General features: G+C 42.0%; 2 protein-coding genes across 2 annotated transcripts; one reads left to right on the top strand and one right to left on the bottom strand.

Annotated features, from left to right (window-relative positions):
- The first annotated feature begins 1,071 nt into the window (after window positions 1–1,071).
- On the top strand, window positions 1,072–5,037 carry LOC129863480 (insulin receptor substrate 2-B-like). Its single transcript, XM_055935507.1, has 2 exons — window positions 1,072–1,311; window positions 1,405–5,037. The coding sequence occupies exon 2, from the start codon at window positions 1,448–1,450 to the stop codon at window positions 4,148–4,150; it is 2,703 nt and encodes a 900-aa protein (XP_055791482.1). The 5' UTR covers window positions 1,072–1,311; window positions 1,405–1,447; the 3' UTR covers window positions 4,151–5,037.
- Window positions 5,038–5,450: 413 nt separating this feature from the next.
- LOC129863479 (cysteine protease ATG4A-like) lies at window positions 5,451–17,399 on the bottom strand. Its single transcript, XM_055935506.1, has 13 exons — window positions 17,314–17,399; window positions 16,295–16,405; window positions 16,127–16,198; window positions 12,359–12,457; window positions 9,095–9,196; window positions 8,285–8,357; window positions 7,989–8,068; window positions 7,534–7,769; window positions 7,310–7,388; window positions 7,051–7,196; window positions 6,798–6,854; window positions 6,603–6,714; window positions 5,451–6,347 (listed from the first exon to the last, which is right to left on the bottom strand). The coding sequence occupies exons 1-13, from the start codon at window positions 17,321–17,323 to the stop codon at window positions 6,283–6,285; spliced, it is 1,242 nt and encodes a 413-aa protein (XP_055791481.1). The 5' UTR covers window positions 17,324–17,399; the 3' UTR covers window positions 5,451–6,282.
- Window positions 17,400–17,846: the final 447 nt, after the last annotated feature.

The following is a 17,846-nucleotide window of genomic DNA, read 5'->3' as shown; positions in this document are numbered from 1 at the left end:
TTTTTCCTTTCAATAAAGCCCTAGACAACCAGGTGTGGGGAGTTCCTAACTAATTAGTGATGTTAATTCATCAATCAAGTACAAGGGAGGAGCGAAAACCCGCAGACACTCGGCCCCCCGTGGAATGAGTTTGACACCTGTGTTCTACAGTATCAGAAACTGATCGCAGTGTTTTTCATTTGAGCTCCAGCAGGCTCTACGTTACCCCCCCAAGGCTGAAAGTATAGGTACACCATATAGAGAACGGAATGAGGCCATAGAGGCATATAGATAATCCTACACACAGGCTATCCACATTAAGAAGGGCACAATGGATTAACATTTGCATTAAATCTGTGAGTGAGACAGAATATATTGTCAACTCTACGCGGGTATCTAGCACTGTCCCTTGAGATTATAAAGCAGATTTGTTGCAAAATATAAACTGGGTGATTAAAACCCTGAATGCTGATTGGCTGACAGCCGGGGTATATCAGACCGTATACCATGGGTATGACAAAACATTTATTTTTACTTCTCTAACAACGTTGGTAACCAGTTTATGATAGCAATAAGGCACGTCAGGGGTTTGTGGTACATGGCCAATATACCACGGCTAAGGGCTGTATCAAGGCACTCCACGTTGCGTCGAGTTAAGAACAGCCCTTAGCCTTGGCATATCGGTCATATACCACACCCTCTCGGGCCTTATTGCTATTATATAACAGCTAATAATAATAATAATAGCTCCAAAACACTGAAATAGAGAGATGATGTATAACAATAGGTATATAGCCAATCACCTCCACGAGTCAATTATAAGAAACGCAAAAATACACATCCTACAGCCTCGAGTTGTCAAGCTGGTAACTTTTGTTAAAAAAAAATATTTTACGTTGCATATATTTTTATAGAGTGTTCAAAGATACCCCAACTATCGTCGAAGCCAGAGGCAAAATAAATTGATCAATTAACTTTTTTAAATGTTCGGAATCACTCGATCGGTGACTGTTCTGGTAAACCGTACAGCCTGACCAATCAATATGGGATCCTCGGGACGTCCATATCCTAAATCCTAACACTAACCTTAACTCAATAACCCTTACCTTAACCCCTAGCTTAATACAATGTTAAATGTCAACTTCAATTTGGGTTACGGACTTCCCAAGGATCCCCTATAGCACGGACCCAATCTAAACGTAGACAGAGTTGTTTTCGTTTTACCGAAGTGCAGCCTGCCTTCAGGAGCATTTAGGGATTTATTCGTTTTTACTGCAATTGCACAGCAAGTGTTGTTTTTATTCGCCAAGTACCTGCTGCTTACCCGAACAGGTAAGGACATGCATTTAAAAATCTAAACATGAAACATGTATGAAGCATGCACAAACTAAGTTACTGAGCACCAATAGTTTTTTGTTTTCCCAGGAATGGCGCTTTGACGATACCGAAAATACCAGACAGCAGCGGTATGGATTTAGGAAATGTTTCCCATAGCTGCGATTCACGAGCTCTGAAAGTTACAACATCAACAACATCATCATCATCACCACCACCATCATCTTCCCTCAGCAGCAGTGCTCACCGTCAGCTAGAGGCAGCATTACCACCGCCCCTCCAAGTTCTCCAGTTGAAGAGGCATCATAAGCAGTACTATAGCCATGGCCATAATCTGTTACCTAAGAAGAACCCTCTAGATAATACAGTGAGAGAGTTGTCATCATCCTGTGTCTATGAGGTACCTGACTCTGGTGGTGTTCCCCATGACCCGACTGCCTCTGCATCTGCCATGGCCTTAGCTGTCACTACCACAGTTTGCTCTGGTGTTGAGGCTAGAGATGTATGGAAGTCTGGATACCTGAGAAAGATGAAACACAGCCACAAGAGATTTTTTGTCTTGAGAGGGCCAAGTGACACAGGCCCCAGCCGCTTGGAGTACTATGATAGTGAGAAGAAATTTAGAAATGGAATGAAATCCGTTTGTAAATCTCCTAGTGCTGTGGGTTCTCCTAAGAAGGTGATTTATCTGTATCAATGTTTCACTGTTAGTAAAAGGGTAGATTCTAAACACAAGCACCTGATAGCCCTGTACACTAAGGATGAGCACTTTGTCATGATAGCGGAGAATGAGGAGGAGCAAGAGGATTGGTACCTGGCTCTGAGTGATCTGGTGATCCAGGAGAAAAAGGAGTACCGGGATGCTGAGGAGTTGGATGATGGATACTGGACCATCTCTCCTGGAGCCATCTTCAAGGAGGTGTGGCAGGTGATTGTAAAGCCCAAAGGTTTAGGACAAACCAAGAACCTGATAGGAGTGTGCCGGCTGTGTCTCTCTGCCAAGACCATTCACCTGGTGAAGATGTGCTCTGAGATGACGTCTGTGAACCTGCCTCTGATGAATGTCCGTCGCTGTGGTCACTCCGAGAGCTTCTTCTTTATGGAGGTGGGCCGCTCGTCCTCCACTGGGCCTGGGGAGATCTGGATGCAGGTAGAATCAGGCGACCCTGTGGTGGCTCAGAATATGCATGAGACAATCCTGGAGGCCATGAGAGCCCTGAGGGCCATCCCTGATTTCAGGCCTCGGAGCAAGAGTCAGTCATTCCCATCAAACCCCTGTGCCGTAGTCACCACACGACGTCAACACCATGGCAACCTCCCACCCAGCCTGACTGGGTTACAGCGCTCTATAAGGGTGGAAACTGTTGTGAGCAAACCGTCCCCACAGAAAAATAAAGGAGATGGAGGCCACAGCCCCAATCGAACTTCTAGCCATGGAGAGGGAACAGTGAACCAACTGATCAGCCCAGGGACTGGCACCTTGGCTCTCCGTAATGTCTGCATCAGTAAAAGCCTTGAAGAGAGCCTCAGTCACTGTGCATGCATCTCCACCACCATCAGTGTATCCAGCAGCAGTGGCAATGACTCTGATACACACCCCTGGCCCTCTGACACTTCAGTCTTTGGTTCTTCCAGCGACAGAGGCTCTGATACACACCCCTGGCCCTCGGACACTTCAGTCTTTGGTTCTTCCAGCGACAGAGGCTCTGTCTGCGCTGAGGATTTGTGCTCCAACCCATGTGTCTTTCAGTTGTCCAGGAGTAACACCCCTGACTCACTGTTTAACACCACACTCATTGACGAGAACAGCTTGACTGACTACGTGTCCATGGATTTGCAGGTAACGGCTGTGGCCGGGACTAATCAAGGAGATCGCTGTGATGTGGAAACGTCTAAGCCTGAACATTCCAGACAATACCACCAAACCACCTCATGCACTCCAAAATGCGAAAATTACCTCTCATCCAAGCGCCCCTTCCTCCATATCTATAATCAGAGTAAACTCCCAGTGGTGGAAAGTTATATGCCAATGACTTGTGCACCAGGTCGTCATTATACAGATGACATCCCTTCAGATTACAATGTGACCCCCACTCCTCTTCAAACACCTAGTGCTACCATGTTTCCCTCAGACCAGCTGGGGCCCCAGGGCTACATGATAATGCTTCCACGTAGCTGTTCACCAGCAAAGGACAGCCTCAGTGATGTTGATCATTTAGTGTGTGATGAATACATGAACATGTCTCTCGGGAGCCACATGGATGGTCATACACATGGCTCACCGGAGGCTCTTAAGTCCTACAGCTCCTATTCCTCTCTGCCAAGCTCTAACCAGCCTCCCTCACAGAGGAACTGTGAACATGATGACTATGTCTCCATGTGTCATCCTGCAGCACATCACTGCTCTGCAGATGAATGGAACAGTAGAAACCCTCTCTGTAGCTCGCCTCGTCACTCTTCTCATCCAAGCAGTGATGTGCTGCTGAACCTATCAGATGTGCCTGTGTTGAATGTCACTGGTTTGTCCTTGGACCAGCATGGGGTTGAAGATAGTGACCTGCCCACTCAAACTGAGTCTATCCAGATTTCAACAGATCGTCTCAACTACATTGCTCTTTACCTGAGGGATGATCAGTGTTCCACCTGTGATGTCCCTTTGCATACAGATGAGGTCACTTCTCCACTTCCTGCACGTACCAGTCCCAGAGAGAGTGGGTCTGGACCTGGGCTCTACACTGGCATAGACCTCCCCACATCAGCAGGACAGACTGCTGCCACCAGACGTTGGTTGTGTTCTTGTCTCCCCTTGTGTATCAATACTGATGACAGTGAGTAAGAGTACAGGTTAAAAAGTGTCAGTGATGCTTTTGAATCGATTCATTATTGAATCAACCAGATTGTGAATACTCAGCTTTGTTTATAGGATGATAATGATCAAATAAACAAGTTATTTGTACTCAGTGGAATTGTTCATATAAAAAATGTCTGTCATGTTTCTTTACTTTTGGTGGTTGTTGCTAGTCTGGGTACCAGTTCCACGCCTTGTACTCCCTTGCATATGGCACAGAGTACAACAAGTGGGATGTTTTCTCTTAGAAAAGATTTAATCTGCACTGTCCAAGTAAATGTTGTCATTTGTTAAAAGTATTTCTTGTTCATAATTGTGTGGTTTGTTCAAGATTGAAATCAGTAGATGTTTTGTGTGAAGTAAAGTGAAAGTTGTGTCTTCAGGCAATGTATTGGTTGTCAACTGGAAGGATATACTTTTTGTTGTGTAGGCCTGAATTATTTGTATTTTTCATGAATCAAGAGAGGATGTTTTCATTTTCTTTTCACATTTTTCACAGGGCATTTACTGGATCGTTTGCTCTGTACCTGGACGGGAGTCAGCACCTTTGGGTTATGAAAATGTAAAAAAAAATGTGCCTTAATTTGCATGTACCATGCCCTGGGCCCATATTCACAAAACATTTATTACGCAAAAACTCTTAAGAAAAAATAAAACGTTTGTTTGTGCAATTCCAGAACAATATTTAAAGATTTTTTCCAATACCCTTTTTGAGGAATAGCAACTTTTCTTAACTTTCTTAAATCTATAGTTAAGGGAAAAATGGCAGTTAAGAAATGTCTTAAAGATTTTGTGAACCTGGGCCCTGGTGATTGCACCCTTTAATGCTTTTATACCATTAATGGATGTAATTATACCATTAAAATATAGCTAATGCTGTTATCCACAGCTTGTCTTCATTTACTGGGCTGGTTGTACAACAGGTAATACTATAAACCTTCCTAATGCCATTTCCACCACAGAGGTAATAGTTAATGTTCCTTCCTCAGGCTACCATCATCAGTACTTATACAGTGGGGTTACAGGGACAATAACTATCCTATCGTAGTACAATTCATCATTAAGGATTTTTGGAAGATTAGTTCGTAAAAAAGATATCTCTAAACAGAGATCCTAATCAAATCGGTGGACAAGGGTTAGCCGGAAAAAGAGGGAGGAGGGTTAGGTTAATCACAGTAGGAGGTAGTTTTGCTAATGATCACTCCAGGCTCTAGTCTACACATTCCATTTCTACATGACACTTGAGGAACATGGCGCTAAGAGGCAATATCAACCATGAGGCTCAGCAAAGTGTTGAAATATCTTTATTGTCAGGCATATTTACATGAGTGTTCCACATCCCACACCTTGGGAAAACCCTTACCCTCCCCAACCATTGAACACAAATATATTTCAGAGGCACTTTTCTTAATAAACAAGTTATTAGTTGTATGTTTTGTATTTTAACACTGTCTGCATATTTCTGTCTCCTGGCGTCAGGGGGTAGTGCGTGCTGAGGAAATAGCTTCTTCAGACATATCCTCGTGCCTGTCTTCACCTAGGTCCTTTCCCTGCTGCAGCTGAGGTGTAGTCTCACTGTACATCTTACAGTACAATGCGGTTCATGCATCTGAACGGTCTTCCGTCTCTCTTGTTCATTAAACAAGTCTAACACAGACAAAGAAAGCCCGTTTCATGTAGAGACAACCATGGTCTCTGGCTTTGTTTCCTGGTTACAACATAACAATTAGACAGTCCAAGCTTGTATTTACTGTATACACCATGTTCCTGACTTCAAATCAAATTTTATTTGACACATGCGCCAAATACAACAGGTGTAGACCTTACAAGCCCTTAAACAATGCAGTTTAAAAAAGTATTATCCCCCCCAAAATTAAGAAATATAAATAATTTAAAAAAGTAAAAAATAACAAACTCTGTCTCAAGTTGTCTAGGATCTTTCCTAGTTTTTATTGTCTCTTGCTGGGTTGTTAGTGTTTTTTTGGAAAGTGGTAAGCAGTTTGTGCTTGGTGTTTTTCTGAGGCACTTCTACAGCACAGTATGGAACATGGGAGCCAAGGTAATCTACCCAATCACCATCATCCACTGGAATGAGCGGAGGGGAGCGAAAGGGAGGCTGCTCACACGTTGAGGATCTCAAACTCCTCTTCAGACTCAAACAGCTTGTCGGTCGATTCGATGAACTCTGTTCGAAAAGAGTACAACAGTAATCAGTTTGACACAACACACTTCATTTTGGTTAGTATGTTTCAGTTGAGTTTAAACACTACATAGGAGTTTCAATGAGATTCAAGAAATAAATGCACTTCATGTATAGACCTATACTGTCACTTCGAAACAATATAGGGAAATACCAGAGAGTGGAAGCTTGATATTTGCAGCAAGGATTGCTTGTTATTGGTGTAATATTAGTGGATCTGTCTGGTGGGTAAGCTCATACCTGCCCCTGTGGTCTGAACCTCTGGTTTGGTGGGAGGAACGAAGGGGGGCCAGTGGGGCGGGTGATTCTCCACCAGCTCAAACATCCTCAGGTTCCTCTTCATCTGAATCTCCTTAAAAAGGACAACGACATGGGTCTCAACCAACGGACAATATCCATCTACATCCAATTGTGACTTGAGTGGATGACTCTTACCTGCTGGACCAGGTTACACCAACTGTCAAAGTCATCTTCACTCTTACAAAAAAATCCCTTGGGGGGAAAAAGACAGAATTTTGATTTGCAATTATGTGGCAAAATCACCACAGTATACAAAATTCTTATTAGAGCAACTTTTTAGAACACACCACCATGCACTTAAAAATCAACTATGAAAACAAGGCCCATGAGATGGGAGGCTCAGTGGTATAACAGGTTGTGGTGGTCGGTGTGTGGGTTCAGCTCTCACCAGGGCCACAGAGGGGTCCAGGTTGGTGATCTTCATGCGACGTGGGCTCCTCAGACAGTGGTAGCTCTGGTCGTCCACTCCACTGCCAGCCTCTGACTCCACGGCTGACTGGGTGGTGTGGGGGTCCAGGTAGATCAGCTCCTCTCCTGGAGGACACAAGAAGGCCTGCTGAACACGGTGGCTAGACAACTCACAGGTTGAGCTCCTTTTGTTACTACCTATTTGGGAACCTTCAGTTCCGGTTTCCTCTTAGACTCACCTACAAAGCCGATGAAGTAATAGGCCAGATTGGGCTTTCCTCCCAGCACACCGCAGGACTGTGGCATTTTAAAACACTCCTGAATGGGACAACACATGGAGTCAGTACAGTATAACTATTTAAAGGCAACAGTAAATGCAGGAATATTGCATAGTAGTTTAGTATTAATTGAATAATAAGAGAAATTCCCAATCCCATCACAGAAAGCATTGATGGCCCAGTACCTTGAGGGCCTGGATGTATACAGGGTTGATGTGGTTGATTCCCATGCGGAGTGGTATGACCAGCAGTAGGGGTCTCCAGTCAGAATGGGACTGGGAATGTGGACACGTCGTGGCTCTGTTCCCATCCGTGTGAGAACAGGCTTGTTCTGGTGTTTCCCTAGAGGTGAAGGGTTCCTGCCAGCCACAGGGTCTCGGCCGCAATCTGCTCTCACTGTTTGCCTGGCGACACTGCTTCTCTGGAAAGGACATGGAAAGAAAACCTTTGTGTCTTTGGAATCACAGCTTTGTGATTCCGCTTTGTCATTATAGGGTACTGTATATAGATTGCTGAGGATTCTTTTTTTTAAATACATTTTAGAATAAGGCTGTAACTTAACAAAATGTGGAAAAGTCAAGGGGTTAGAATACTTTCCAAATGCACTGTATATATTTAGCAAGTGAGGAAAAAAACGTACTGATGTCCTCGATCACCACAGTGTTGTCCATTGACACATACACAGCAAGAGAATTCCAGTCATCAAATAGCGCAAGTTTCCTGACGAGAGATAATAGGTTTATTTATGCCACAAACTTATTTGTGCTAGAGGTCACACTACTAACATCTGACAATCAAATATTCTGAAATTAATTAATCTCGGTTACCCAGAAGTACAATTCTCGAAAGTTGTCACTTCCCGTTTACACGTGAATCTGTCCACGAGAGATTAGACATGAATAGATCAGTCTTAAAACATGCATAGAAAATACTTACTTGAGCACTTGTGCAACTGTGTTTGGGCCATACCACTCTCCTACAGACTTTCCTTCACCAACTCCCATCTGAGCTGCAAGTAGAAAACCCCAAAAATGAAAACCAAGTTCACTCCACTTTGATGGGGGTGGGGGCCACAACAACATCTGAACTCATCATGGGCGGGCCGCAGTGGCTAGCGGGTCTGCGTACCCATATCCTCACCTTGTGAGCAAAACATTTTAGCGGCCCTCTTGACAGCGGAGAGAAAAAGTTTGAGTTAATTTCCTGAAATTCTACACATTTTGCCATAAGTTGGAGAGAAATGTTTGCAGTTTTTAAAAGGATATCTGAGTGAGAGTTAATAACAAAATCAATGGGGGCTGCCAGGTTGGTAATTCAACCAAGATTACCACAAGTTTAGATAGCTGGCCCCTGGACTAATTTACCAATCTAACAAATGTTAGCTGACATGAACTAATTGAGTTGTCAGTGACTAATTGAGTTGCCAGTGATATCTGTCAGTGACTGACATAACAAACCAAAAAATGAATGATGCACAACAAAAATGTTGAAATTGCACCTACTATTCAAACTATTTTTGCAGGCCTACATCCCTGGTTTGTCTTCGCTTCTTTCTAGCCTGTCTAGCCGGTCATTGATTCATCATGCTATTTGATGTTCATTCAAGTTACACATTTTTACTTTTGAGGACAGTCATCCAGAAAATGATAGGAATGTGATAGAAAACACTTTCATCTGCTGATTCAGGGTACTGTACGTGTGGTCAGACCAAGGTAAAGGCAGGGTTAGGCTAGGACTCTCTCTTACCCATTTGGTGTATGGAGTAACAGCTGTCTTTCCTATCCAGGAAACAGTGGAGGATACGATGGTACTTCTCCGGCTGTCCTCCCTCTGCCCTCCAACGCCAGGCTACAGCAGGAAAACAGGCCACAATCACTGTGTCATTCCCATACCCTATCTAATAAAACCCTTTTCTCTTTCTCACTGTTGAATTGATTACATCGTAGAACACATATCATGACCAGATGAATCCTTCACATATAGTGCATTCGGAAAGTATTCAGACCCCTTGACTTTTTCCAAATTTTGTTTTTGATTTAATTTTCTAAAATTGATTAAATTGTTCCCCCCCCCCCCCCATCTACACACAATACCCCATAATGACAAAGCAAAAAAAGGTTTAGAATTTCTTTTACATACAGTACCAGTCAAAAGTTTGAACACACCTACTCATTCAAGGGTTTTTCTTTATTTGTACTATTTTCTACACTGTAGAATAGTTGTGAAGACATCAAAACTATGAAATAACACATATGAAATCATGTATTAACCAAAAAAGTGTTAAAAACCAAAATATATTTGATATGAGATTCTTCAAAGTAGCCACCCTTTGCCTTGATGACAGCTTTACACTCTTGGCATTCTCTTAACCATCTTCACCTGGAATGCTTTTCCAACCGTCTTGAAGGAGTTCCCACGTATGCTGAGGACTTGTTGGCTGCTTTTCCTTCACTCTGCGGTCCAACTCATCCCAAACCATCTCAACTGAGTTGAGGTTGGGTGATTGTGGAGGCAAGGTCATCTGATGCAGCACTCCATCACTCTCCTTCTTGGTCAAATAGCCCTTACACAGCCTGGAGGTGTGTTGGGTCATTGTCCTTTTGAAAAACAAATAATAGTCCCCACCAAGCGCAAACCAGATGGGATGGCATATCGCTGTAGAATGCTATGGTAGCCATGCTGGTTAAGTGTGCCTTGAATTCTAAATAAAATCACAGACAGTGTGAGCAGCAAAGCACACCTACACCATCACACCTCCTCCTCCATGCTTCACGGTGGGATCCACACATGCGGAGATCCGTTCACCTACTCTACGTCTCACAAAGACACGGTGGTTGGAACCAAAATTCTCAAATTTGGACTCAGACCAAAGGACAGATTTCCACCAGTCTAATGTCCATTGCTTGTGTTTTTTGGCCCAAGCAAGTCTCTTCTTGTTATTGGTGTCCTTTAGTAGTGGTTTCTTTGCAGCAATTCGACCATGAAGGTCTGATTCACGCAGTCTCCTCTGAACAGTTGATGTTGAGATGCGTCTGTTACTTGAACTCTGTGAAGCATTAATTTGGGCTGCAATTTCTGAGGCTGGTAACTCTAATGAACGTATCCTCTATAGCAGAGGTAACTCTGGGTCTTCCTTTCCTGTGGTGGTCCTCATGAGAGACAGTTTCATCATAGCGCTTGATGGTTTTTGTAACTACACTTGAAGAAACTTTCAAAGTTCTTGAAATTTTCCAGATTGACTAACCTTCATGTCTTAAAGTCATAATGGACTGACGTTTCGCTTTGCTTATTTGAACTGTTCTTGCCATAATACGGACATGGTCTTTTACAAAATAGGGCTATCTTCTGTATACCCACCCTACACAACTGATTGGCTCAAACGCATTAAGAAGGAAATAAATTCCACAATATAACTTTTAACAAGGCACACATGTTTATTGCAGCCAACAAGTGCTCAGCATATGCGGGAACTCCTTCAAGACTGTTGGAAAGCTTTATAGGTGATAGGTCAAGAGTGTGTAAAGCTGTCATCAAGGCAAAGGGTGGCAGCTACTTTGAAGAATTTGTTTAACACTTTTTTGGTTACTACATGATTCCATATGTGTCATTTCATAGTTTTGATGTCTTCACTATTATTCTACAATGTAGAAAATAGTATTCAGACCCTTTACTCAGTACTTTCTTAAAGCACTTTTTTTTGGCAGCGATTACAGCCTAGATACTTCTTGGGTATGACGCAACAAGCTTAGCAAACCTGTATTTGTAGAGTTTCTCCCATTCCTCTCTGCAGATCCTCTCAATCTCTGTTAGGTTGGATGGGGAGCATCACTGCACCGCAATTTCAAGGTCTCTCCAGAGATGTTCGATCGGGTTCAAGTCCGGGCACTGGCTGGGCCACTCAAGGACATTCAGAGACTTGTCCCAAAGTCAATCCTGCACTGTCTTGGCTGTGTGCTTAGGGTTGATGTCCTGTTGGAAGGTGTACCTTCGCCCCAGGTCCTGAGCAGGTTTTCATCAAGGATCTCTCTGTACTTTGCTCCATTTATCTTTCCCTTGATTCTGACTAGTCTCCCAGTCCCCGCCGCTGAAAAACATCCCCACAGAATGATGCTGCCACCACCATGCTTTACCGTAGGGATGGTGCCAGGTTTCCTCCAGATGTGACGCTTGGCATTCAGGACAAAGAGTTCAATTTTGGTTTCATCAGACCAGAGAATCTTTTTCTCATGGTCTGAGAGTCCTTTAGGTGCCTTTTGGCAAAGTCTAAGCGGGCTGTCATGGGCCTTTTACTGAAGAGTGGCTTCCGTCTGGCCACTATACCATAGAGGCCTGATTAATGGAATGCTACAGAGATGGTTGTCCCATCTCCACAGAGGAACTCTGGAGCTCTGTCAGAGTGACCATCAGGTTCTTGGTCACCTGCCTGACCAAGGCCCTTCTCCCCCGATTGCTCAGTTTGGCCAGGATGCAGCTCTGGGAAGAGTCTTAGTGGTTCCAAACTTCTTCCATTTAAGAATGATGGAGGCCACTGTGTTGTTGGGGACCTTCAATGCTGCAGACATTTTTTGGTACCCTTCCCTAGATCTGTGCCTATAGACAGTTGTGTGCCTTTCCAAATCACGTCCAATCAATTGACTTTACCACATGTGGACTCAAGTTGTAGAAACATCTCAAGGATGATCAATGAAAACAGGATGTACCTGAGTTCAATTTTGAGTCTCATAGCAAAGGGTCTGAATACTTATGTAAATAAGGCATATGTTGTTTTTTTTAATTTCAATTGCAAACATTTCAAAAAAATATTTTTCACTTTGTCATGATGGGGTATTGTGTATAGATTGATAAGGAAAAATATATCATTTCATCCATTTTAGAATAAGACTGTAACGTAACAAAATGTGGAAAAAGTCAAGGGGTCTGAATACTAACCGAATGCACTGTATAAATACCCCCTTTGCTAATGCAGTTCTATACGTCCCCACCCCATGCATGATCCTGTCCCCTCCTCACCTCGTCCCAGCTGTGAGCATACCAGAGCCTGTGCAAGGATCATCTGCCCACAGCGTAGCATGCATCCCCAGCCTGCATCTGAAGAGGGGCCTGTTCCCCCTGGATCAAACCAAGATAGACACTTAAGATTAAGAGCACTTAATTGGTCAATTGCACACAAGGTCCAACACAAATCTGACTTCCGCTATTAACCCAACTCCTCCAAAAGAGACATGTACATATAGAGGTTTTGGAAAGGTGTGGGTGGCTGCGGGTGACCACGCTTGGCAACCGGGGAGCTGTTGTGTGGGGGGTTAAGTGCCTAGCTCAAAGGCACAATGGCAGGCAATAGCATCTAGGATTTGATACCAGCAACCCTCTGGATGCCAGTTTACTTCCCAAATATTTTTCCTGTCAATCCCGGGATTCTAACTGGCAATCCTCCGGTTGCTGGCTTGCCTCTAACTGCTAGGCTACCTGCCACCCTTAAATGGATACTTTGGGATTTTGGCAATGAGGCCCTTCATCATCTTCTCCAGAGTCAGATGTACTTGTGAATACCGTTTTTTTATGTCTCTGTGTCCAGTATAAATTAAGTTAGAGGTAGTGGAATCTTGGAATCAATGCTAACTAGCGTTAGCGCAATGACTGGAAGTCTATGGATATCTGCTAGTATTGAAAAGCATGGTAGCAGATAGCGCAATGACTGGAAGTCTATGGGTAACGCTGTTGGCAAGGTTAGGGATACTTACACACAGTGCTTTTAACATAGTGTTTTCAACGTACATATGACATACATGATTACATTGTAGAGGTCGACCGATTAATCGGAATGGCCGATTAATTAGGGCCGATTTCAAGTTTTCATAACAATCTGAAATCGGTATTTTCTAATATTTTATTTTTAAAAAATACATATTTTTTAACACCTTTATTTAACTAGGCAAGTCAGTTAAGAACACAGTCTTATTTTCAATGACGGCCTAGGAAAGGTGGGTTAACTGCCTTGTTCAGGGGCAGAACGACAGAATTTTACCTTGTCAGCTCGGGGATTCAATCTTGCAACCTTACAGTTAACTAGTCCAACACTCTAACCACCTGCCTCTCATTGCACTCCACGAGGAGCCTGCCTGTTATGTGAATGCAGTAAGAAGCCAAGGTAAGTCACTAGCTAGCATTAAACTTATCTTATAAAAAACAATCAATCAATCATAATCACTAATTAACTACACATGGTTGATGATATTACTAGTTTATCTAGCGTGTCCTGCGTTGCATATAATCGATGCGGTGCGTATTCGCGAAAAAGGTACCTAACCATAAACATCAATGCCTTTCTTAAAATCAATACACAAGTATATATTTTTTAAACCTGCATATTTAGTTAATATTGCCTGCTAACATGAATTTCTTTGTGTCACTTCTCTTGCAACAGAGTCAGGGTATATGCAGCTGTTTGGGCCGCCTGGCTCGTTGCGAACTGTGTGAAGATTATTTCTTCCTAACAAAGACAGCCAACTTCGCCAAACGGGAGATGATATAACAAAAGCGCATTTGCGAAAAAAAATCACAATCGTTGCACGACTGTACCTATCCATAAACATCAATGCCTTTCTTAAAACAGAAGTATATATTTTTAAACCTGCATATTTAGCTAGAAGAAATCCAGGTTAGCAGGCAATATTAACCAGGTGAAATTGTGTCACTTCTCTTGCGTTCATTGCACGCAGAGTCAGGGTATATGCAACAGTTTGGGCCGCCTGGCTCGTTGCGAACTAATTTGCCAGAATGTTACGTAATTATGACATAACATTGAAGGTTGTGCAATGTAACAGGAATATTTAGACTTATGGATGTCACCCGTTAGATAAAATACGGAACGGTTCCGTATTTCACTAAAATAATAAATGTTTTGTTTTCGAGATGATAGTTTCCGGATTCGACCATATTAATGACCTAAGTCTCGTATTTCTGTGTGTTATTATGTTATAATTAAGTCTATGATTTGATAGAGCAGTCTGTCTGAGTGATGGTAGGCACCAGCAGGCTCGTAAGCATTCATTCAAACAGCACTTTCGTGCGTTTTGCCAGCAGCTCTGCTGTTTATGACTTCAAGCCTATCAACTCCCGAGATTAGGCTGGTGTAACCGATGTGAAATGGCTAGCTAGTTAGCGGGGTGCGGGCTAATAGTGTTTCAAACGTCACTCGCTCTGAGACTTGGAGTAGTTGTTCCCCTTGCTCTGCATGGGTAACGCTGCTTCGAGGGTGGCTGTTGTCAATGTGTTCCTCGTTCGAGCCCAGGTAGGAGCAAGGAGAGGGACGGAAGCTATACTGTTACACTGGCAATACTAAAGTGCCTATAAGAACATCCAATAGTCAAAGGTATTTGAAATAAAAATGGTATAGAGAGAAATAGTCCTATAATAACTACAACCTAAAACCTCTTACCTGGGAATATTGAAGACTCATGTTAAAAAGGAACCACCAGCTTTCATATGTTCTCATGTTCTGAGCAAGGAACTTAAACGTTAGCTTTCTTACATGGCACATATTGCACTTTTACTTTCTTCTCCAACACTTTGTTTTTGCATTATTTAAACCAAATTGAACATGTTTCATTATTTATTTGAGGCTAAATTGATTTTATTGATGTATTATATTAAATTAAAATAAGTGTTCATTCAGTATTGTTGTAATTGTCATTATTACAAATAGATTTTTTTTTTTAAACGTCCGATTAATCGGTATCGGCTTTTTTTGGTCCTCCAATAATCAGTATGGGTATCGGCGTTGAAAAATCATAATCGGTCGACCTCTGTTACATTGTGCATGTTCATTTATACAATAATTATTATTCAACATGTCCTCAACTGGGATTTGAACTCACAACCTGCCATGCCACCATATGTCTGTGTCAGGTGTCAGTTAATCTGACTATTCTCATCATTAACTTTACTTACTTATTTCAGCAATTAAATTACATTTTGTATAGTGGTCTAACATTGGTGGGGCATATTAACCTGTTTTAATGATACTCCTGAATCACTATGATCAATAAAATATTTGTATAATTATTATTGTATATATATGAACATACACAACTTAATCATGTTTGGCAAAGTGTGTAAAATATGCAAGTTGAAAACACTATGTTAAAAGCACTGTGTGTGTGTGAATATCCCTAACCTTGCCAACAGACAAAAATATTTTTGAACGAATCAGTGGTTCACCAATCAGGAGCTTGATGGGCTTGGCAACACTAACAAGGCATGATGTGTAATGAAACAAACATTTTTGGAGAAAGTTTCTTTGGGACCATCCTGATACCAGATACACAGAAATGTTCTTGCAACATTCCCATGAAACGTGTCTAGAACATTAATATCTTACATTCTAAGAACATGAAACCATGTTCTGTGTATGTTTTGTGGGACGTTGACGGAATATTCTCCTAACCCTCAGAAAACTGGACACAGGAATGTTCTTTCAAAGTCCCATAAAACACATCTAGAACAGTATTGTTGCATATTCTGAGAACATTGTAACCATGTTCTAGATAAGTTCTGCTTGATATTACGGGAACGTTCTCCTAACTTTTAACACCAAAACATTAAAAAAACGTTCTCAGAAGGATGTTGCCAACATAGATAGAATATACCCCTAACTCACGGAAAACTGGACACTCAAACATTAGGGGAACATTACAAAAACATTCTCTCTCTCTCCATAGAATTGTTAGCTGGGTAGCCAACAATCAGATTTACATAACATCTGCCCGTTTCACTCACCTATGGGAGAGAATTTTTTCCTGTAGGTAAACCATAACCGCGAGTGGACGTCTGATAGTAGCTTCGTCTTTCCTGTGAACACAACATTAAAGACTGTCATGCCTTCATTCAGTCCCCCCCCCCCCCCCATATACATCACAATATGACTGCTAGAAGATGCCAGTCTACCTGTTTTAGCATTGTAACACTCTCCTAAAACCCACACAGGTTCATCTGTGTCAGGCAAGTCTTCAAGGAACTCCGAAAACACGTTTATCTGGTTTTCATACTTGGCTAATACTTCAACGAGAAATGGAAAAGGGGAGACATGAAAAAAACTTGTCAAGAAACATACATGATGTGAGATACACTAGTTAATATAGTTTTACACCATTTTTTCATATGCGGTGATAGCTGCAATTTGACATTATAATTTAGGTTCGCTGAATTATTTGTAATTGCCAGATCACACACACACAATAATGTAGGTTGTACATAGCCAGCAGATCCAACCCACTTTTTTACAGCGGCACTAGGGTCGAAACAGGCTTCCTGTCTACATTAAGATCCGCGAAAGCAGTGCGATAAATGTCTCAGGAATCGTACCGTTGTATTCAGAATTATCCCATTATCTAAGTTAAACCAAGAAGATTAAACGACTGCTAGTTTAAATAGTAGTCGTTCAATCTTCTCAGTGTAACAGTTGGGTTAATGGGACAATTCGAAGTACAGCGCAGTTCTCATTCCTGGATTGAGATATTTTCCCCGAGATATTTCTGACACCAGCGTCTTAATCTACACAGGAAGCCTGTCTGACCTTAGTGCATTTCTAAGCAAGCAGGTCGGATCTACTGGCTAGGTTGAACTACTACAGTACAATACTGTATGTGACCAAATTATATAACATCCTTACTCACTCTGGGAAAACAAATCTCATCCCACTTCAGAAAAGCATGAAGTACTTTTCACTGACAATGCCCTGCTTTCAAAATGTTATGAAAGCCGCCGGGTAGACAATTAAGCAAAACAGGCCACAAAGAAACAATGCAATGGCTAAACTTGTACATCAGCCATGGTCGGTTGTAACGACCAACATCTATAGAAAATACATTTTTGGCCCAATGGCAGCACGATTTGTCAATGCATGTAAGGGACTAAGTGAAAGGCGCACAATATGTGAATAAAGTATTATTTTTAGTGGCTATTACCTGCCTCCATCCTACGGCTGTCATCGGTGAAAACACCTATCTGAAGCTAGCCACAATAACGATTAGCCACAATAGTGGAATTTGTGGTTCGCCTTCAAAATAACAGTCCCTAATTTAAAGCGATGCAAATGGATACAAATATTAGAATCATGCCATATTTGGACTAGATCATGCTAAACAAGGTTGGAATGTTGTTATATAAATTCAACAAAATACAATAATTAGTTAATTTGACAAAACAAAAGTCAAAATCAGCTGAAATCGCACTGTGTATGTATTATATCTCAGAATTGCATTGGGGACATTAATATACGTCACTGTACAGCCTTACCAATGGATTGTGGATCAATCAAATTGAGTATCAGTCTACTCAGTGACACCCACAGAGCACAACTGTGAAGAGATTACACAAATATTAGCGTCGTAATTGCCAGACTCTGAAACCACTGTGAAATGAGCCACATTAAGCTTACCAGTTAACCTACTATGTGTATTGGACATTCATATTGCAAAAAAAGTACTGTATTGAGACC

Source organism: Salvelinus fontinalis, chromosome 10, assembly GCF_029448725.1.
Source record: "Salvelinus fontinalis isolate EN_2023a chromosome 10, ASM2944872v1, whole genome shotgun sequence".
Lineage (NCBI taxonomy): Eukaryota > Metazoa > Chordata > Actinopteri > Salmoniformes > Salmonidae > Salvelinus > Salvelinus fontinalis.
Note: the sequence above shows the minus strand (reverse complement) of the source record. Positions and strands in the feature narration are given on the sequence as shown.